The following is a 22207-nucleotide window of genomic DNA, read 5'->3' as shown; positions in this document are numbered from 1 at the left end:
GAATGCTACCTTTGGGAAGTAATTGAAGAAAATACTTACTTAAAAATAGTGAAAATGACTTTTTGTTTCCGTTAAGGTTAGAGAAAAAGTGTTATTTTCTTAGACATGGAAAGTAAAAATCAGATTCTTCTTATATCTTCCCCCTGTGATCTAGAGAGGAGTATACTCTAGTGATGAACTAGAATAAGGAGAGATGAATTGAGAGGATCTTTAAGAGATCTCTAAGAGTTGCAAAGTGACAGTGTTAACAGGATACATTTAAACCATTAAACTGATGCATATGCATACATGATAGATTTGTGAGGCATGTTCATGACTCATTAACCTTGTGCCTTGAAGTTTGATTAATGGGGTAGGGATCATGCTGTGAACTTGTTCAGTACACGTGGAACTTAATATGTTTCACTCGTGTATTTTTATACATCTTATTATGATCAAAGCAGGTAATAAGTTGAATATTAGCAGTATATTGAACTGAAGTGTATTAATTATACATCTATTTCAATTTTTTCTTTTCCCAGATAATTTCTTTGTGGATGATTATGCTAGATTTTCTGTCTTGGATTCCCAAGGCAAGACTGCTGCTCTAGCTAATAGTATGAACTATCTGACAAAGAAAGGTAATTTATTTGGGGCTTATCTGGATTTAATATTTTTTCTTGTTGTTTTGGTATTTACAAACATAATTTAATCTTAATATCTGGGGAAAGAGATTTCACAATTTCTTTTAACTTTTTGAGTCTATAGAAAATGCCTATTTAAAATTTAATTCTTTATGTATGTTTAAAAATTCAAATGTTGTCTTTATAAATTTTATATTAGCTATTAAAGTTAAAAGGGAAAAATCCTTTAAGGTTCAAAATGGGAAAATATGATATAAAAATGGGTTAATGGATTGAAAATAGGTTTTTACTTGCCTCTTCAGTGACACCATAGGGTAATTTTATTTTAGAGTTTATAAGATAAACTAGGTTCTAGAAAGACTGGTGTAAATTTTTTAAACTGATTTTTTTGAAAATGTAGAGTTGCTTATCCAGACAAAGAATCAATTAGATCAGCATCATAGGGATTTTTTTGGCGGGGGGGGGGGGGGTGTCATGAAAAAATCATTTGACACATGCCATGCTCAAAGCATGTGCAAACAAAGGCAACTAATGAGTGTAAGAGCAATACTCAATCATGGGCTTAGGCTGAATCCTGGGAGGCCTGGAAAACAGTGCTTCCAAGGTACTTTGAGACAGCCCATGAAGGCCTTTTATATAATACAAAGCTGTAGGCAAGAGGGAGTGACTGTAGATTTTGCAGAGAGAAAAGCAGATTTAAATCTACAAACTAGTCAATTCTGTCAATTTCATTAATAAATGCACTCATACTTGGAAAAAAAAAAAAAGAAAATGTAGAGTTGCTTAATTAAGCTAAGATTGTGTAAAATAATGCTCTTTCAGTAGCAGGGAGATTTTTTTCCCTCTCTGTTCATATTTACTATGCTTTCAAAAAAGCAATGCCTGTCATTTAACATAGCTCCATATTTATCCCTGTGATGATCTTCTCCCAGGGAGGATTTCTGGTTCCTCGGGTATATATGAGTATAGGCAACTACCCTATTAGGTTCCTCCAAGAAATTGTTTCAGTGGTCCTGGGACAGTGCTGTAGCACTGATGAGATTAAAGAACTGAAAAAAGCAGAGATCGTGTTAGCCATCATTTAATCTTTTGACTCTTATAGTGGGCGTTAATTATAGAAATGACATTTTGTTTTTCTTCTACTCTTTTTCCTTCACCTTTGTCCAGGAATGTCCTCCAAGGAAATCTATGGTAACTCAAAACTTCAGAATGTTCTATTCTTTTTCTTAATTATCTTCAGAGACTATTGTTATTCAAAATTTATTGACACTTTATATGATGTTGCTGGAACCTGTGGGTAACAATAGGCTATATTAACGCAGAGAAATTTTGCAAAAGTTTTTGCAGAGCATAATAGTTTCTAGTTATCAGTTGATGTGATTAAAGTCTATTCTGTGTTACTCACATGTTTCATTCTATATGTTAACAGATCCCCAGACCTCCGAATTAATCAGTGCATGTTCCTCATTTCTAATTAAGCCACTTGGAAGTTTACTCTGCTTTCATTTTAGTAGAGAAGTTTCATTACTTTTGCTTTGTGTCTTCATTAAACTGGTCGTTTTCTTACTTTTTGCATGGTTTTTAGAAATTATTTGGCTTCATAACAATATGCTAAGATGTGCTTTTCTCTTTCAATTCAGTTTGCTATTTTTTGTTTGTTTGTTTGTTTGTTTGTTTTTACAGATGATTCTTTTATCAGGCCAGTAACTTTTTGGATTGTTGGAGATTTTGGTACTCCTTCTGGAAGGCAGTTATTGTATGATGCTATCAAACATCAGGCAAGTACCTAGGACTTCATTTTGTAATTTTGTTTGAGACTGCAGTTGTCCTCCTAGGTGTCTCTGATCATTCAGATGGGTATTGGGAGCCCTGCTTGCTTAGTGCTTGAGGGGAAAGAGTGTTGGGTCTTCAGAGGTCTGTTAGCTCCTAAGAAATGAGATCAAAGACTGTAGTTTCCTGGCTTTATTTAAAGGAATAGATTCTTTTAGGGGGGAAAAAAAAGTAGTGAGACCATATCAGACAAGTTTCTCTTGGGTGATTGTGTTCTTGCTCCAGAGATGCTACGGAGATCTTGTGTATCACAGAAAGAGATTCAAGAGAGGCCAAGTTACACAGAGGAATATTCACAGAGATGCTCTGAAAGATGTTGCATATGAGTAGAAGGACTTGAGTGAATGACAATGCTGAGTGGTTGACAAGAAGCTTTCTTCTAGAGAGTACTGTTGTTAGAGGATGAGGGGTCAAAATTATTTTTCCTAAGCTATTTGAATTTGCAGCTTCATTCAAACTTCACTACCCTCTTTGTGTCTCCTTTCCATCCCATGCCCTCAGAAAGGCTTACTGAAATAAGGAATTACATAGATGATTTCAATGTTATTATGGTGCCAAGTACATCTATTGTGCAAGGTTAAGTCAGAGGCAGTTCTAGTGAAAGGTGATTTATATATGAGGCACTCTAACAAGCTGATGAACCACTCAGATGGTGTTTGAGTGGGAGAACTGGGAAGGAGAATACCATTTCAAAATATATTTTTATTGAGGTAAAATAAAGATTAATAAGTACTCAAATCATAGGATACTGTGTCACCCATGTGACCTCTACTCAGATCAAGAAATAGAGAATTCTTGAATTCCTGAAATCCTTCCCCCACCTATTCCCCGGTCACTACCCACTCTCTTCCCTCTTCTCACATCACAGAACATCTGTCTGTGTTTTTCTTTATTTAACTGGAATCCTAGTGTATGGATTTGTTTATATTTGGTTTCTTTGCTCAGTGATATTTAGTTCTTTTTCTCTGTGTAGTATTATATCTTAATGGCTGTACCACAAAATTTTGTTCTTTGTGTAAACGGTTTAAGGGACAACTGAGTTTTTAGTTGGGGCCATTGTGAAGAATGAAGCTATGAATATTCTTATGTGTGTCTTTTGATACATATTAGTATACATTTATGTTGCATACATTCTTGATACAAGCCTATTTTAGGTTTTATGGGTTCCAGATATCTTCTTCCACGTGGACTCCTATCTTTTCACTCAAGGCAAGATTAATTTTTAGTAGGCAGGTAGAAAGACCATATGCATGAAGACAGATTTGAGCAGGGCCCTGAAGAGTGGTTGGAACTTATGGGAGAAAAGATGGAATGTAGTTGAGGTCCACAGGCCAGCCTGAGGCATGATGTTTGTTAGAAGAATGTAAAATGTGTTGGGGAAAATCAGGCTCTGATGGACTGTAATGTCTGCTGTATTACAGGGGTGGTAAGAAATTAGGTTTGAAAGGAAGGTTTGGGCCAGTTCATGTAGGGTTTTGAAGATGTGACTGTAGCATCCGAATCTCATTCTGAACACGGAGGAGAACTACTGAAGACATTTAAGGGAGCAGTTATTTTGCTCTTAGAGAACTTATGAAATATGATTGGTGTTAATGCTGCTTTTTAAATCTGAAACATCTGCCTCATACTTCTTTATTCCATTTTGTGAATAGAAATCTAGTAACAATGTTAGGATAAGCATGATCAATAATCCAAGTGAAGAGATAAATTATGAGAACACTCAGATCGCCAGAGCAATCTGGGCAGCTCTCCAGACTCAGACCTCCAACTCTGCTAAGAACTTCATCACCAAAATGGCCAAGGAGGAGACAGCAGAGGCCCTAGCCATAGGAGCTGACATTGGGGAGTTCTCTGTTGGGGTAAGGCTCCATGCGTTCCCTGTTCTGCCATAGCTGTTCACTCCCTTGGGCTGATGTGTCCTATTCAATATCAGGATTTGTGATTAGCTCGTGTCTCAAAGGACTTTTTTTTTTTCCTTTAGAATCTTTCTAAGAAATGATTCTGATGCTACCCTACTGTTGTTTTCCCCCCCTGTTCTGAGTATCAATCCCAGGGCCTTGAATAGGCTAGGCAAGCACTCTGCCACTGAGCTACATCTCCTCCCTTTAGCTTTTAAACTTGCCTATGTTTCAAAGACAATGCCTTTTATTCAGTTTGAAAGACAGACAATATTTGATTTGTTTATAAAGTAAAAAAAAAAAACACGGAGATTTGAGCCACTTATGAGTTACAGGCTTCTCTGTTCTTGATATATTTCTAATAAAAGCCAGCATTTATTCATTTAGTTAATGTTACTTATTTTTGACAGTGTTTGTGGTTTTGAAATTTCTTATAAGATGCTAGATATACTGAGTTTCAGTTAGAGAAAATAGCTCTCTCTTGAAATTAACAAGATTTAAAAATGCAAAGTAAAGGTATGGAAAACAGACTGCCAATTGAAGAAATTACATGATAGAATAGGAGAAAGGAATGGGTATTTTATTGGGGGGGAGTGGAGAATTGAGACATAATGTTAATTTTGAAATTCAGTTGGCATAAAAGAGCATTTTATGGTTTATTCATTGATTACTCATTATGGTTTGCTTAGTAACAATGACTTTTCCTTAAAAATGATTACTTCCCTAGGGCATGGATTTCAGTCTTTTTAAAGAGGTCTTTGAGTCTTCCAAAATGGATTTCATTTTGTCTCACGCCGTGTACTGCAGGGATGTTCTGAAGCTGAAGAAGGGACAGAGGGCAGTGATCAGCAATGGAAGGGTGAGGATCTGTCAAGCTGAGACAAGCTTGACTTCACATTAGGTCCATGAACACTCTTTGCAGCATGCTACTCTGACCTAGTAAACTCTTCCAATAGAGCCACCTTCTTTCCAAAGGTGATTAGGGCTTCTGAAGTGCCAGTGATATTTCTGCTCCTGTTTTCAGGGAAGTGTGCTTTTGGATATAGAACCTTCTGCTGTTTGTGTCTTGACTGTGGGAAGTAGTGAGAGTGTGGTGGCTCTCAGAACCCAACTCAGTACAACTTTGATACATAGAAGTAGGCTTTATTACTGATATTTGGTGAGAATGAGTGAAGACTACATTACATTACTACTTTACTCTGGAATTTGCTTACTGTAAAATAATGTGAAACACATACATGTATAATCTATGTGCCTGAGACATTAATAAGTAAACACATAACTATGAGTTGATTCATGATTCAGGCTTTTCTTTTTATTTTTTCACTTTTTTTTTTTGTTTGTTTGTTTGTACCTGCCTTGGGTCTAAGGCATTTGGTGTATGAGATAGCCTGAGGCCAGCAGAGAGGCTTCTTAGCTGCTGCTGATGAATGGCTTGTCTGCTCTGACCACCTACTCTTCTTTTCCTCATAGATCATTGGGCCTCTGGAGGACAGTGAGCTTTTTAACCAAGATGATTTCCATCTCCTAGAAAATATCATTTTGAAAACTTCTGGGCAGAAAATAAAATCTCATATTCAGCAGCTTCGAGTAGAAGAAGATGTGTAAGTTTAGTCATAGAGAAATTAGTTCATGCTATAGAGTTTATATTAATTAGACTTTTCTCACTATATATTGTTCACTACCTAGTCCAAGATGTTTTATTTCTGGCTTTAAATTGTAATAATCCTCATGTTTTAATTTATCTTTCTGTTAAAATAGCTAATTTATTTCACAGGCTGCTATTTAAAGAACTGAATTCTCCCAGTTTTATTTATTTTTGATTCTGGTATGTTGTGAAACTTTTGATATGTAGACATAGCTTATTTATTCTCTGGAATATCTACAGAAAGAGAGACTTTCTTATTTAATCTTGTTTTATTTTCCTTCAGTTTTATTTTGTTCAGGAGAGGAAAGGCAGGTTAAATACTTCTTTTCCTCCCCTCCCCCCCAGTACAGAATACAGAGTTGTTGTTCTTGCATCCTCCAAAAGTGATGTTGGTTATTGTTGGCTTTTTATTTTGATTATTTTAATGCTTATTAACTAATGTATTTTAGTGGGTTATTTCTCTTAATGAAAGAAAATTAAGTATTTGAAAGGACCATGTACCTGCTATATAACTGGAGCTTGTAGTCATACAAACCTGATTTGTACACTAAATATCACATCTATGTGTATTTTGAGGATATAGCTCTATATTTAATTGTTTTAATATAAGTCTTATATTTATTATTATTATTGTGTGTGTGTGTTGCTTGGGATTGAACCCAGGGCCTTGTGCATGTAAGGCAAGCACTCAACCAACTGAGCTATATCCTCAGCTACCTTTTCCCTCAGTGGCTGCACCATTTTATATTCCTACACATAAGGGTTTCTCGGAGTCCTCATTAACCCTTGTTAGTCCTTTTTTTTTTTAATGTGTGTGTGTGGTTTAATAGCCATCTTAGAGGTTTGAAGTGGTATTTCCTAGTAGTTTGAGTTGCATTTCTGTAATCTTTAATGATGTTGGATGTCTTTTCACATGTAGATTGACCATTTGCATATCTTTGGGAAAATGTCACTTAAATTCTTTGCTTATTTTTAATTGGGCTGTTTGGTTTTTTGTTATTGTTTAGTTGTAGGAATTCTTGATATATTCTGATGTCAGTTCCTTATTAGGTACATGTATTGCAGATATTTTCTCTCCATTTTAATTTATTTTTTTTGTACCAGGGAGTGAATTCAGGGGCATTCGACCACTGAGCCACATCCCAGCCCTTTTATTTTTTTTTATAATATTTATTTTTTAGTTTTCGGCGGACACAACATCTTTGTTTGTATGTTGTGGTGAGGATCGAACCCGGGCCGCATGCATGCCAGGCGAGCACGCTACCACTTGAGCCACATCCCCAGCCCTTCTCTCCATTTTATGGGTTGCTTTTTCACTCTCTTGGTAGTATTCTTTGATTCATAGTTGGATGATATAAGATTTTAAAGTTGTCTTATTTTTCCTTCATCTTTTTCATTTACCATCTTGCTGCAGAGTTCAAGATCCACATTTTAGTGACATTTGACTTTGATAACTGCCAGAGTAGTCTATTTTTCAAGTCTCATGTAATCTTCTAGATTATATTATAATATAGTTTTTGAAATAAAAATATATCCTTGTATTTATTAACGAATAAAAAGGTTTTATGATGAATTTTTAAGGAAAAGTTAGGTTATCAAATATAATCCCACTTTTGTTCATATATATTTAAAAAGAATTATGAGTTACAGTATCATAGCTAATTTTTTGATGGTGATTATTATGTGTAATCTCATGTTCTCCTTTGTATTTCTCTCAATGTTTTTCCAGTGAATTATTACTCTAATATTCACAGAAAGTAATAACATCATTTAAAAGCTAGTGAAGGAGCTTTTTTTTGTTTTGTAAATAATATTGACAACCTGTCATGAATCAGGCACTGTGAAAAGTGCTTGATATGTTTAGTCAGCACAGTATTTACAAGAGTCCTGCAGAGTAGGGCTCTGTGCTTCATATATGCAAAAAATAAGTAATGTCCTCAAGGCCATCCACCTAATCACTTACAAAATCAGTACTGTTTTTTAATGCATGTTGGTATGAGTTCATGCCTTCTTTATTTTTTAGTTGTAGGTGGACACAATACCTTTATTTTATTTTTATGTGGTGCTGAGGATTGAACCCAGTGCCTCACGCATGCTAGGCGAGTGCTCTACCTCTGAGCCACAACCCCAGCCCCTCATGTCTTCTTTAAACCATCCTGGTCGGCATTCAGTATTGGGCTGGTGATGTGTTTAACAATGATTAGAAAACCTATGGTTAAACTAATGGTAAGATTTCCTTAATCTCTTCTTTCAGGGCAAGTGACTTGGTAATGAAGGTGGATGCTCTCCTGTCAGCTCAACCCAAAGGAGATGCAAGAATTGAGTACCGGTTTTTTGAAGACAGACACAGGTATAGAATTAATGTTGAATTTGTACATGTTCTTGCATATTAAACTCTTAGGCTTACCTTTACCTTTATTTTTCTATATCAGGTTTGTGTTTAAGTTATAGAAATGGAAGATTTGGTGTACAGTTTTCATATAAACAGATTCATGTGAACACCTATATATATATATATATATATTTGTGACCATGTTATTTTTTTGTTCATATAGGCATATGTGTGTGTGCATGAATCTCCTGAATACAGGAATGTCTTCCACAGTACTGATAGCTACCTCAGAAATTTAACTTTGATGCAGTAATGTTAATACACAATCCTTATTTACATTTCTATAGTGTCTCAGTAATGACCTTTCACAAGTGCTTTTGTTGTTGTTGTTGTTTTGATCTTAATTACACACGTTGCAGTTAGTTCTCCCTTTAGTCTCTTTTAGTCCAGAAGAGTCCCTTCTCCCTTTTTTGGGGGGGAGGGGTCTATTGTCTTTTATGACATTGGCTTTTTTTTTTATATTAGTTATAAGTGGACATAGTACCTTTATTTTATTATATGTGATGCTGAGAATCGAACCCAGTGTCCCACATGTGCTAGACGAGCACTCTACTGCTGAACCGCAACCCCAGCCCCAACATTGACATTTTTTAAGAATCCAAGTCTTTTGTTTTGTGGAATGTTCTAGAGTCTGGTTGTTCCCTTGTGATTCCACTTAGACTAAATTGTTTTTGGGGAGAACTGTACAATTGCCTGGAAAGTATGTAATTTGATTGCATCTTAGAATCCCAGGAAGGCTTTAAATATGACTCTGTGTGTGCTTCTCTTGTGTGATTCTGACCTGATTTACCTGGCATGGATTGGTTGGTGTAGTCACTTGTGATTTCTCACAGCCAATTCTGGTGGGGGTTAGACTGTCTGATGATGGCAGGTTGGGACTGATTCCCTCTGCTTGCATTGGATGTGCCTCCTAATTGTGGGTGGAGACTTCTGCAGCTCCCATCTAACCCTCATGGAATTTTGCCACTAGCAGCCAGATTGTACCCACTTTGCACCCATCTTTTCAACACTGCATACTTCTTGATAATAATATATTATCTATATCCTTTTCTCCATGAGTTTTATATAATTAAAGTGCCCTAATTACAAATTTTATTACAATACAAATTATAATTAGAGAAATTCTTATTGGGGTTGTCTTAGCTAAATGAATGTTTTTTTCATATTTAAATCAGAAATTTCTCATTTATGCTAGAATAAAAAGGTCTGAACCATAAGTTTGTACACCCTTACTGTCACAGTGTGATCCATGCTTGTGAATATCATCATTAGTGAAACACAGTATTCTTTGATATTTGCTTTACTCACTCTAAGTAAGTATATATATATATAATCTCGAAATCTTGTTCCTCTATCATGTTTGGCTTTTTTCCTGGCTTTTCTCTTACTAATACTGCAAATATATTTAAATGTAATATCATTAGTTTATATTGTTCCCATTTGCACACCAACATTCCTCTCTTCTTTCGTTTTCTCTTGCTCTTGTTGTATAGTGTGGGGGTGGCTAAAGGCCCTCACAGGATCATTGGCTGGGCATGACTGTTGCAGATATTTGTGCTGGTGAGATCCTGCAAAACTACTAACCCTGGCACAGCAGGCCCAATAAGGTGCTGTGTTCCAGTGTGGAGTCCTATTAGATATCCACTTTTTGTTCCCTTTATAAGAGTTTATATAATGCTATTTTCTTTTTAAATATTCTTTTAGTTGTAGATGAACACAATACTTTTATTTATTAATTTATTTTTATGTGGTGCTGAGGATTGAATCCAATGCCTCACACATTCGAGGCAAGCACTCTGCCACTGAGCCACAATCTCAGCCCTAGAATGCTATTTTCTAATGAGCTTTTCTGCTAGGATTCCAAAGTAGCACAGAATTGCAAATTATATTAGTGCAGTAGCACTCAAATTTTGGCTTTTACTCAGAAGCTTTTAAAAATGCCGATTGTTAGACTTGCCCCCAGAGTTTCTAACTGAGTAAATCTGAGTGGGAGCCAGAAAGTTTGATTCTAGCAAATGTCCAGGTGGGGCTGATGCGACTGGTTTGGAGCCACATTTTGAGAATAACTACATTAAGGTAAAAATGTGTTGTTGTGTTGGAATAATCATTGTAGGTGATTGAATCTGAAGTTGTTAATATTATGAGATTGCAAGCATCTGCTGCATAACAAGCTATTCTAAAGTGATTATTATTTCCAAATCACTTAAAATTTGAAATAACTTCATCAGCATCTAATTATTTCCCAATTGTAATAATTATGTTCTGCTTTTTGTTATACTTTTGTTTTCATCCCACTGAGTAAATGCTCTTGCATAGAAGAGTAGAGATCAGCATTGAACCACAAGAATATACTTACCAGGTTAAACAAAACAAAACCAGTCATTTTGAAAAATTGGGTGAAGTTTAAATCTATTCAAAATTTTAAACTTCATTAGAGGGCCCTGCTTCTCTTGAGTCACCTAAGTCAGTGTGACTTCAGAGGGAAACGTTGTAACAGGAAGCTTTATGTGGATAAATGTATATTCTTTCTAGAAAACCAAAGAGTGACCAGCTATAAGAACAGACAAAATATGTAATTCTAACAAAGATGTGGTGTGATTCATTGTTTTGCCTTGCATATTACTATAGATCTTCAGGAAAAGCAGTTAACAACGCATATTAGTCACAAAGATATTTGTATCCCATGACCCCATAATCTTCTGTCTAGATCTTCTTTGATTCTTTAAAGAACTTTGCAGATATGGAGAAGCTGTCTATACAGACTGTTCATAGGTTGAAAGCTGTCTAAATTTTCAGCATTAAAGAGTAGTAAACTGTGGCAGTTTCACTTGGTAAATAAAATATCATTTCTTATTCAGGATGCTTGGTGTGTAACAATATGTGGAAATGTTTATGTTGAAGTGGTGGGGGTTGGAGGAAATTATTTTAAATTTCCTAAGTCTATATTTAGAACTAATTTTAATATAAGTATCTAAAAAGGATGACATAGAAATGCAGCTAGTCCATTGGGATAATAAGGTTTTTGTGATTGCATTTTTTTCTTTTTCTCGGTTTTGTAGATTTTTGGAATCTTCTTATATTCTTTTTAATTAATTTGTTTTTGTGATAGTAGAGATGGAACCCAGGGCCTCACATATGTTAGGCAAGTACTTTACCACTGAACTACATCCCCAGCTCTATTACTTTTAAAAATGATTTATTTCTTCTTTCCTCATACTCTTTTTGCCAGGAAGTAAAAATCAGCGTGATGTTCCAATAGTTGTAGAACCTAACATTAGTAGCTTTTAACAGTTTGGGGAAAAATACTGTTTCAAGCTGGTTTTCTTCTCTTCATATACATCTTTAAAACATTTTGAGTAAGCCTGAGTTATCAGGGTTTTATAAACTTTAGTAATAGATTAATCTTATGGTTGGCCACCATCGTAGTATAGTTTTTCCAGATCTAAAGTTTTTTTGAAATGTTAAGAGGGCTGGAAGGGTAATAGGTTATGTTGAACCAAATCAAAAACATCACAATAACTTAAAGTTGTTTCCTGTTTCCTCCATGTTAATGTTTTATCATTTGTATGTTTCATAGTGCAATTAAACTGAGGCCAAAGGAAGGGGAGACGTACTTTGATGTTATGGCTGTCGTTGACCCTGTCACCAGAGAAGCACAGAGGCTTGCCCCATTGCTCTTGGTAAGGACCACTTCCATCATTTCATACCATTTTTATCTGAAGTAGTCTTGTACTCTTGAATTCTCTGAAAATTTCCTTTATCCCTTTGTCATCTTCAAGGGGCATTGGAAAATGCTACAGGCATCTTCAGCAGAGTATTCATCATAAAGTTTGTAATGGCTTGGAAAACAACTTTATAACTTTAGGAAGTTGGTACAAGTTTTGTTGGCTATTTCATATAATTAAAAAATTTAGTAGCATCCTCATTCAGAGCAAACTATTTTTAAATTAATTTATGCTATATTTTAATTTCTAGTAGCAAAATCATAAATAAGGTAAAAGAATTTTGCTTTCACTATCCTTTTTTATAATTACCATGGACTTTTTGTTGTAGCTGTCTTTTAGCTTTTATTATAAAGATGTTATAATTTTAAATACGTTTTGAAGGCACTAACCAAAACACTTCAATATTTTATTTGTTTGGATTTTTTTAAGGTAATAATTTTTTTGAAGTATAATTACCTAACCGTGTGTGTGTGTGTGTGTGTGTGTGTGTGAGGGATGTTGGGGATTGAACCCGGGGACACTTAACTACTGAGTCATATCCCCAGCCTTTTTAGTATTTTATTTAGAGATGAATAAAACTTAGCCTTGCTAAGTTGCTGAGGCTGGCTTTGAACTCACAATCCTCCTGCCTCAGCCTCCTGAGCCATTGGGATTATAGGGCTGTGCTGCTGTGCCCGGCTATCACCTAGCCCTTACGTTTTCCTTGTGTAGATAGATATTTATCATGTATCTGATATTTGTCATGTATCTGCTGCTTCCCTATGACTTTGTGTTAAACTTCTTTATAAAAGGAGCAGTGATATGTGATAGCTTATTTCCCCCTCTACCCAAGTTATATGTATGTGTGATGTAAATTTTGTACAGGAGTTGTGATTTCCAGAAATTTCCTCACTATAGACATTATGTCAGTTATCTTTTTTTTTTCCCCCCTTTGGTATGAGGGATTGAACTCAGGGTCACTTAACAACTGAGCCATATTCCCAACCCTTTTTACTTTTTATTTTGAGACAGGGTCTTGCTGAATTGCTTAGGTCCTCGTTAAGTTGCTGAGGCTGGCTTTGAACTCACAGTCCTCCTGTCTCAGCCTCTCAAGTTGCTAGGATTACAGGCATGCACCACTGCACCCAGCTTTATATTTTTCTTGAGATATTAAGAAATGTTCTTGAAGAACAAAATCTCTGAAGAGAAAATTTTAATATTTTGTCATTTGATTTGTTCTTTTAGGTTTTAACTCAGCTTATAAACATGAACCTAAGGATATTTATGAACTGCCAATCGAAACTTTCGGACATGCCTTTAAAAAGGTAAAACATACTATTTAAGACAACAATTGGAAAAATGGAACCAAATCCAATAGGAGGATTAAATATTAAGGAGTTTAGTGGGTTTTAGGTAGACTTCATGCTTGAAAGGGTCATTTAATAAATGTTCAGTTGTGCCAAATCTTAGCTCTAATCTGAACTTCTAAGAACACAGTGTGGGCTTGGGAGTATTTAGGTGCTAGTGAAAAACCAGGTTACTTGTACTTGTGCTTTTCATCTTGAAGGAGTGGTCACTTCAGGTTGCAATGGATATATTAGAGGAAACTTGCTTAGGTTAGTTTACATGTATCTTGAAAAAGAGAACAGGCTTAGCTCTCTATTGTCAAGGGCTTTGGAATGGTTATTTATGGAAAAAGTAATATAAAAAGAAGTTAATAGTGTAGCATACATTCCTCAATTGCAAATGTGCTATGTTCTATAGGTTAAATTCTGAGCCTTTTGAAAGAGTCTTAGCAAGTGACCAAAGGGTTCCCAGCTTTCACCATTGTCCTCCCATAAAGAAATGTTTAAATTATTATAGGTAGTGTTTTTTTAGGGCTAGCCTGAGAACTCAATCACCATTTAGAACTTGTTTGTTTGTTTGTGTACCAGGGATTGAACTCAGGGACTCTCAACCACTGAGCCTCATGCACAGCCCTTTTTTTTGTATTTTATTTAGAGACAGGATTTCACTGAGTTTCTGAGGCTGGCTTTGAACTCACGATCCTCTGCCTCAATCTCCTAAGCTGCTGGGCTTATAGGCATGTGTGCCACCACACCTGGTTCAGAACTTGGTTTTTAAGGGGAAACTGGATGCTTCCCAAGGGAAAAAAGTGCTCAGGAAATGCTTGGCTGCAGTCACCCACATGAAGGAATGGCTCCCTCCTCAATCCTACTTCTCCTTCCCTTCTTCTGCATCTATAACTGGAAGCATCATTAACTTAAACGATAGTTTAGGAAGTACTTCTCCCAATCTGGAAGGATATTCCTCCACATCTACTTTGTTTTAATCTGTGTTTACTTGTACTGATGCTTGCAAACTCAAGGACTGTGGTTGCCTAGAAAGAAAAATCTAACACTCTTCTTTTCAATTTCAGCTTTTACCGTTATGTCTTAGAACCAGAGATTTCTTTCACTTCAGATAATAGCTTTGCTAAGGGTCCAATAGCAAAGTTTTTGGATATGCCACAATCTCCACTGTTCACTCTGAACTTGAACACACCTGAAAGTTGGATGGTAGAATCTGTCAGAACACCATATGACCTTGATAACATTTACTTAGAAGAGGTAAGAATGTCATTGCTTCCAAATATTTAATCATGTATAAAACCCATTTATGATGTTACTAGTGGTGGTTGACTGAATAAAATGAATCAAGGGGCCTTTGAGAAATTAGTATCTGAGTAAAATGTAGTTTTTAAAAAGCCATAGCTTGGCTGGGATTGTGGCTCAGTGATAGAGTGCTCACCTAGCATTCACAAGGCACTGGGTTTGATCCTCAGAACCACCTAAATGTAAAATAAAGATATTGTGTCCACCTAAAACTAAAAAATAAGTATTAAAAAAACAAAAAAAAGTCATAGCTTTATTCAGATGAATTCTCATGCCCTCAGATTTACCCTTTGAAGAGTACAGGCCAAAGGTTTCACACAGCTGTGCAGCCGTTACCACTAATTCCAGATAATGTTTTATCACCCACAGAAGAAGCTCCATACTCATTAGCAGTCAATCCCTGTTCCCTTAGTCTAGGCAACTATTAATCTATTTTCTATTACTGTGCATGTACCTATTCTGACATTTTGTCTATATAGAGTCATGTAACACATGGCCTTTTGTGACTGGCTTCTTTCACTGAAAAATGGCTTCAAAGATTCATCCATGTTATCACATGTGTTGGTACTTCATTCTTTTATATTGCCAGATAATATTCCTTTGTATATGTATACCACACTCTATTCATTCACAGATGGACATTTGGGTTGTTTCTACTTTGAGCTATTATGGGTAACGTTGCTATGAATGTTGTGTACAAGTTTTTTACTGATCCATGGCTGTAGGATGCCTTTCCATTTATTTAGGTTTTTAAATTTTTTCTATAATATTAGGAGTATTATTCTCTTTTTGGAATGACTTCCATGTTATTTTTTTTCCTTTCAACCCAATTTTTATAATTATACACAATCAGTAATCACCAGGATCAAGATACAGAACCTTTCTTCATTGCCAAAAGGTCCTTATTCCCCTTTGCAGGCAGTCCCCCACCTTGGCCTCAGGCAATACTGATTTGCTTTCTGTCACTGCAGTTTTGCATTTTCTTGAATTTCATTCAATATGATCATGTAATATGTAAGTCTTTTTGACTTCTTCATTACTTTGTAAAAATGCATTTTTGACTCATCCATGTTGTTGCTGAATAGACTCAGGTAGTTTGATTTTGATATTGCAGGTGGACAGCATAGTGGCTGCTGAGTATGAGCTGGAGTACCTGTTACTAGAAGGCCACTGCTATGACATCACCACAGGCCAACCCCCACGAGGACTGCAGTTCACATTAGGAACTTCAGCTGACCCAGTTATTGTGGACACCATTGTTATGGCCAATCTGGTAAATAATCAGAGAATCAGGTGGTGATGTGGCAGTCACATTGAGTTGGGCACTGTCATTTACGATGGAACAATCAGCTTTCTGAACCATAAAGTGAGAATGCGATTCATAATTGACAGAATTTGGTTAATATAAAAATCATTAGTTTGCCACAAAGTCTTGGGTTCAATCCCCCATTGCAAAAATAAATAAATAGAAATTTAAAAATAAAATATTAAAAATACAACATTGCTAAGGGTTGGAGATGGGAGGTAGCTCAGTGGTAGAATGTTTGTCTAGCATGTGTAAGGCCTTCCTGGGCTTAATCCCCAGCACTGAAAGGAAAACAAAACAAGCAAACATAAATATCATTAGTTTGGTTAAATTTGGAAATTAGAATTACATGTCAAGTTTTTAAAATAAAGCAAAAAATCAACATGCTGCAATACAATGCTGTAGCTGAATTGGATCCTGGAAATGCATTATTCATGAGCTGTCAACCTTGTTCTTTTCTTTAGGAAGTTTGCAGCTTATTTAGTCATCTAACATTGACTCTTCCCTGAAGCACAGCTAAGGGCAGACTTCTTGGCTTGACTGAACTATATTTTCTAGAGTTTCTAATGTGTAGTTGAATTATTTGGGTTTTTTTTTTTTTTTTTTTTTTTGCATTGCCCAATTTGTTAACTATCTTATTTATAAGATAAATATCATATTTTAGACACCCAAAGGAGTAACTGTTCCTAAGAAACAGCATTTTGATGTTTTAAAAAGGAACTAAAATTTGGCTTTTGTTTTTCTTCTCCTAGGGCTACTTTCAGCTAAAAGCCAACCCAGGAGCTTGGCTTCTCAGACTTAGAAAGGGACGGTCCGAAGATATTTATAGAATCTACAGGTAGGATTATGTGATGCAGGTACATTTTTCGTAAGCATTTTGAAATGAGAATCAGCTCTAATTGGATACTACCCTGGCATTTTGCCAGGCATCACCAATTTAATCTATAGTCATATGTGTGATACTTTTCCAGGAAAGTAAATGTGCTATAATTATTAAGAGAGAATTGAATAATAAGAGGCATAGAGAGTAATAGGCAGGTATTATGCTTCAGTGATTCCTTTGTGCCAGCACTATCTCAGGATGAAATCATTTTATCACTATGATGCACTCTATAGGCAGATGAGAAATTTAGTCATTTGAAGAAGGGAGAAAAAAAGAAATTCAAACTTCTCTGCCTGGAGAGTATATCCGACCTGAGAGATTTGCAAATACATAGGCCATATGAACCTCAGCCATTCTGTCTGCTCCATTTCTTCCCTGTGGTGGTGTGGAAGAAGTAACTGTTCTAGAACATTTTGTCAGTAGCTGGGTTTTTGCCTTTAAGGTTTATGTCTCATATCTATTAGTTTAAAAATATTATACTTCCTTTAAGTAAGTTTGGTCTAAATTCAGCTTAACATGATTTAAATTAGTTTTAGATTATGAAAAAAATTCCTGCCGATTTATTTACAGAATGGTTTTCATTAGAGTTTATTTGAAATACTCTCTTGTGTGTTGCCTTGGCTCCATAGCATTACTAACACACATGAAAGCAATGTAGATTAGTTCATATTTCTTACCCGGGAAATAGAAATTTGTATTATAATAACATTTTATCTTAAATAGTGGATTTTTCTCCAAATAATGTTTTCTCCAGATAATGGTCTTACAGAATTTTAATTGTGTTTCTAAATTCTTTCCCTTCTGTGTGTGACTTTCCTGTCTTCCCTCTTCCTTAGGGTTATGGCGTCCCCTTTCTTCCTGGCTGTCTAGCATTTTCCTCTGGGTAGATATTCTCTGACGCTGGAGTGTTTCATACTTCAGGTTTTTCCCTGTCAAAACCTTATTTTTATCAGAGAACTCTGTTCTCTGCTGTATGGCAGCAAATGTAGTGCATTCACATTATTATTGTGACCTCTGCACCTTGAAATTTGGTGTTTGGAAGTTTTAAGCATTACAATTGGTTGGTAGGAAAACCTTATGTAAATTTTTTCTTCCACTGTTGTATCTGCCTATAAATTAATTATAGTTCTTCCTGATCATAGTTCTTTTTACTGGAGGCACCAAATTGAGTTCAGGGCCTTGACTTGGCAGTTTATATACCTCCAGACAGAGGGAGAGTAGAATTCTTTATAAAGCTGTTCCAATTAAAGAGTAGAAGTGAGGTAGTTCTCATGATGGTTCAAAGTAGCCAAGCCCTTTGTGGTTCTTTACTCAAAGTGCCTTGCGTGGGTCAGACCTGTGAGTACATGCCCTTGTTCAGTGCTCAGCACGTGCATGTTCCATGCCTGGGAACCTCTCAGTCTATGACAAGAGATTCGGAGGAGAACTTGTAAAGGAAGTTTGGGTACTCACCATATAGAGAGCTCAACAGGTGCTTCTGTGCAGCTCGAAGGGGTTTCCTTCAGGTTGTAAGGAAATTACTGGTTCTGAAAAACTCCTTTACGATAAAGGTGATGAAAAAATAGGGCATATTGTTGGCTGACCATCTACTGCATTTTGAGAATTATGGTTTGTAATGTCTATTGCTTTTCTGTCTAAGCCACGACGGTACAGATTCTCCTCCCGATGCTGATGAGGTGGTTGTCGTCCTCAACAACTTCAAAAGCAAAATTATTAAAGTGAAGGTGAGTTTGCTGTATGAAAGGCAGCCCTCTTTATAGTTGGTCAAAGTAGTAGTACTTTGTGTTCAGAAGATAACATGTAAAAATACAGACAGCAGTTCCTCCTTAACCCTAGGATTCAGTCACCCACGGTCAGCCATGGTCTGAAAATACTATTGTTTTTCTTGATTTGAGAGAGAGAGAGAGAGAGAGAGAGAGAGAGAGAGAGAGAGAGAGAGAGACCCCACATTCACTTTAGTTTCATTATAATATATCGCTGTAATTGTTCTGTTTTTTTTATTATTGTGAATCTCTTACTGTGTCTTACTTGTAAATTAAACTTTATCACAGTTGGGTGTGTATAAGGAAAAAGATAGTATATACAGGGCTTGAGGTTTCAGGCTCCACAAAGAGACTTGATTCATTGAACATGTCTCCCATAGATGGGGGGGAGGAATGAGTGCTGAAACCAGCCCAAGGATTCTCTTTGGAATTTACTGTAGCAATATTAGGAATGTTGCTTTAAGCCACAATGTCTTTGTAAATGTGAACTGGTGATTTTCTTTAACCAAGAGATCGTACCTTTTGGGTAGTCTCAGTGAGCAATCATTCCGATTTTATATAAAATGTTTTCAGTAGAGGCTCTGTTGCTATGTAGTCACAATTGTATTATTCATGTTTTCATTCTCAGAATATTCGGGGAAAATGACGTTGAAAATTGAACAATGAAATGGTAGTTCTTCCTCAGCATTTTGAAGTTCTTTGTGCCTTCAATTAAAGTAAAATGTATTTTGGAATAAATAATCATTACACACAGGAAAACATAGAGTCAGCCTGCATGGTTGAGCAGAAAACCATGCTGTTGAGAAAATTCACCCCATGTTTGTGTTAGTAAAACTTGAAAACAGGTCATGACCTAAATGTCTCTTTCCTAGAATCCACTGTTAGCTTGGTGACTTGTGCCTCTAGTTTTATTTAGACTACATTTTCAATGCATCTGAATTTGAGGTTCTTTGCTCATTATACAAGTTAAAAATGGTTATTTCATTAAAAGAGATGACTGTCTTCTCACTTAAGGCTCTAATGTGAACATCAGATGAAGGCATTTATGTTGAATTCTGATAGGCTCCATCTGGGGCTGTAACTGCTTATGAGAGAATTCACAGCATACATCCAGTGTAAGTTAGTTTTACATCTCCTGGACATACTCGGAGGAATATAATCTGCCATGTACATTGCAGGTTCAGAAGAAGGCAGACATGGTGAACGAAGACTTGCTGAGTGACGGGACAAATGAGAATGAATCTGGATTTTGGGACTCATTCAAATGGTAAATTGGCATCATAAAATAATGTTTTTAAGGAAAAACAGATATAAGCACCATCCATCCCTCCTTTTGAGTTAGTATTTGGGACTTTCCGTTCTCTTTCTCGTAGCCAGATTTGGAATAGGTGAGTATTCTTACTTTGGAATAGATGGGTATTTTCCAATTAATTAACCAAAGGAGGTTAGTGTCTCCTAATGGACTTACTTCTGTTCCATGCTTCTTAACTTTTGTTGGGCTGTGCCTGCTCTTTGGAGAAGTGATTGATAATTGCTTAGTTTACTTCTGATTGTACAGACTGTGTCTGTGGTGCCCATGCACCACCTATTCCTAAAGCAACATAATGCCTTGTTAACACGTGCATCCTCCTTGTTACCCTGAGCATCCTCCTTGTTAGCCTCTGGGTGGACTTCTCAGCCTTGTGCCTGTTCCCAGAGTGCTGGGTGCTTTGTGACTCCTGCCCCTTCTTACCCTCTTGGGCAAGAATAGGAATGGGAAGGCACTCTCTTTCCAGCATCTCATGGAGTCTTGTTTTGTTGTTGTTGTTTTGTTTTTAATAAGTATTTTATTTGTTCTTTTTAGATATACATAACAGTAGAGTAATGGAATCCTGTTTTTAATCTCTTGTTACAGGGGCTTTTCAGGAGGCCAGAAGGCGGAGGAAGTGAAACAAGATAAAGATGACATAATTAACATTTTCTCTGTTGCATCTGGTCATCTCTATGAAAGATTTCTTCGGTTAGTCTTGTTGATTATTTTGGTGTCTGTAAGTGAATTTGTCATGGTATTCCTATTTAGAGGTTTTTTGGGATTCTGCCTATTGTACTTAAGTGTATTTAGAGCACTCTGAGGACTTTGAGTAGCTTACTATATGCAGTCCTTTTTTTTTTTGATCTGGTCAACTCCATGAAGCCTAGTAGTGAATACCTCTATGTATATTGTAAGACTATAGATTTTGAATATCATGTGCACACTTTATAGATAGTATTGTTTACTTGGCTACTAAATGTTAGGAGATAGACATAGAGAATAGAATAGGACCATGAACACTTCACCTTCTACAGAGTCAAGAGGAATCTTAGTTCATAGGTAAGAAAACTTCTGTTTTATACAAACTAAGACCCAGAGCTGGAAGGGACTTGCCTAGGTCACATAACCAGAGGCAAGAGGGACTATAGGCTTCGACTTGTTGACATTGGGGCCACCAGAGAGGAAGGCACTTGAGAGACTCTGTTCTGAAGACATCCCTTTGCCTGATAATCAGGTCTCTTTTTTCTTTTTTTCACTGCAAATCTAGTATAGAAAATAATCAAAATGTCATTTTTATCCTTTAGTTTCTAAAAAACCTCTGACCTAAAATAATGACAATGGTAATGATTTATTTAATTAAATGCCTTGATTGAGGAATCTTGAGCCTGTACACACTGTCCTCCCCTTGCTCTTCCTTGTTCTCCTTGGCAGGGCTCTCTGTCCAGTCTGAGGGAGGTAATGCATGTATGTATATGTTCTCAGGACCAATGCTGCTGTGCCTTGACAGGGGTGTTGAGGAATGATATATTCAGTTACCACAACCTCTAGTGTTTACTTGTACTATAATTGATATATCAGTTCATGAAGCAGTTTACTTAAAGGTACAGCAGAATTAACATTTTCCTCAGTTAGCTAGGTATATTTTTATAGAGAAATGCCCCTTCTCTCCCATTCAGTGATAACTTTATAAATAAGAATAAGTACATTTTCCATTACTAAGGGTCTCTGTTTGCTGTGCTGCCTTGTTATTGATTTTGCTTAATGTTATTGAGTTAAAAAGCATTGAAACATTATTATTATTATTATTATTTGTTTTTGTTTGGCAGCATAATGATGCTATCAGTGCTAAAGAATACTAAGACTCCTGTGAAGTTCTGGTTCTTGAAGAATTATTTGTCCCCCACATTTAAGGTTTGTTTCATAGGAAAAAGAAAACTGTTCTTATTAGGGAGATATTTACAATATTTTTTTTTACTGCTTTTGTTTTATCTTTATATTTTAAAATTTTTCCTTTTATTTGACTACCCTAATTTAGTTGTGTATGTCTATGTTGATTTTCCTTACTACAGATTGTTCTATGGGGTGAACATGTTACAAAACTATGACCTGTTTGAAACTTAGATAATATAGGAGAGTCTAATCTTTTTAAGAAGCAGTGTTTTAATGAAATAGCATTCCCTTCCTCTGAAACATGCATGTCTGACTTTAATTAGAA

The 22207-nt window shown here is 36.0% G+C and overlaps 1 protein-coding gene across 5 annotated transcripts in view; it reads left to right on the top strand.

The window, feature by feature from the left end:
- The window catches only part of Uggt1 (UDP-glucose glycoprotein glucosyltransferase 1), a 109964-nt gene that overhangs the window by 71860 nt on the left and 15897 nt on the right, over nucleotides 1–22207 (top strand). For 3 of the 5 annotated variants that reach the window (XM_071619240.1, XM_071619242.1, XM_071619239.1), the window contains 16 exons: nucleotides 522–620; nucleotides 1791–1814; nucleotides 2307–2401; nucleotides 4106–4312; nucleotides 5079–5210; nucleotides 5825–5955; nucleotides 8254–8349; nucleotides 11969–12071; nucleotides 13341–13420; nucleotides 14515–14704; nucleotides 15864–16022; nucleotides 16808–16893; nucleotides 18578–18662; nucleotides 19880–19968; nucleotides 20596–20700; nucleotides 21819–21903. In XM_071619240.1, the coding sequence (XP_071475341.1) occupies nucleotides 522–620; nucleotides 1791–1814; nucleotides 2307–2401; nucleotides 4106–4312; nucleotides 5079–5210; nucleotides 5825–5955; nucleotides 8254–8349; nucleotides 11969–12071; nucleotides 13341–13420; nucleotides 14515–14704; nucleotides 15864–16022; nucleotides 16808–16893; nucleotides 18578–18662; nucleotides 19880–19968; nucleotides 20596–20700; nucleotides 21819–21903 (1766 nt within the window). The remainder of the gene's footprint in view (nucleotides 1–521; nucleotides 621–1790; nucleotides 1815–2306; nucleotides 2402–4105; nucleotides 4313–5078; nucleotides 5211–5824; nucleotides 5956–8253; nucleotides 8350–11968; nucleotides 12072–13340; nucleotides 13421–14514; nucleotides 14705–15863; nucleotides 16023–16807; nucleotides 16894–18577; nucleotides 18663–19879; nucleotides 19969–20595; nucleotides 20701–21818; nucleotides 21904–22207) is intronic. The other 2 variants (XM_027936780.2, XM_071619241.1) reach the window with 1 other exon arrangement.

Source organism: Marmota flaviventris, chromosome 11, assembly GCF_047511675.1.
Source record: "Marmota flaviventris isolate mMarFla1 chromosome 11, mMarFla1.hap1, whole genome shotgun sequence".
Classification (NCBI taxonomy): Eukaryota; Metazoa; Chordata; class Mammalia; order Rodentia; family Sciuridae; genus Marmota; species Marmota flaviventris.
The sequence above is the reverse complement of the archived record's forward strand: the minus strand, read 5'-3'. Positions and strand labels throughout refer to the sequence as shown.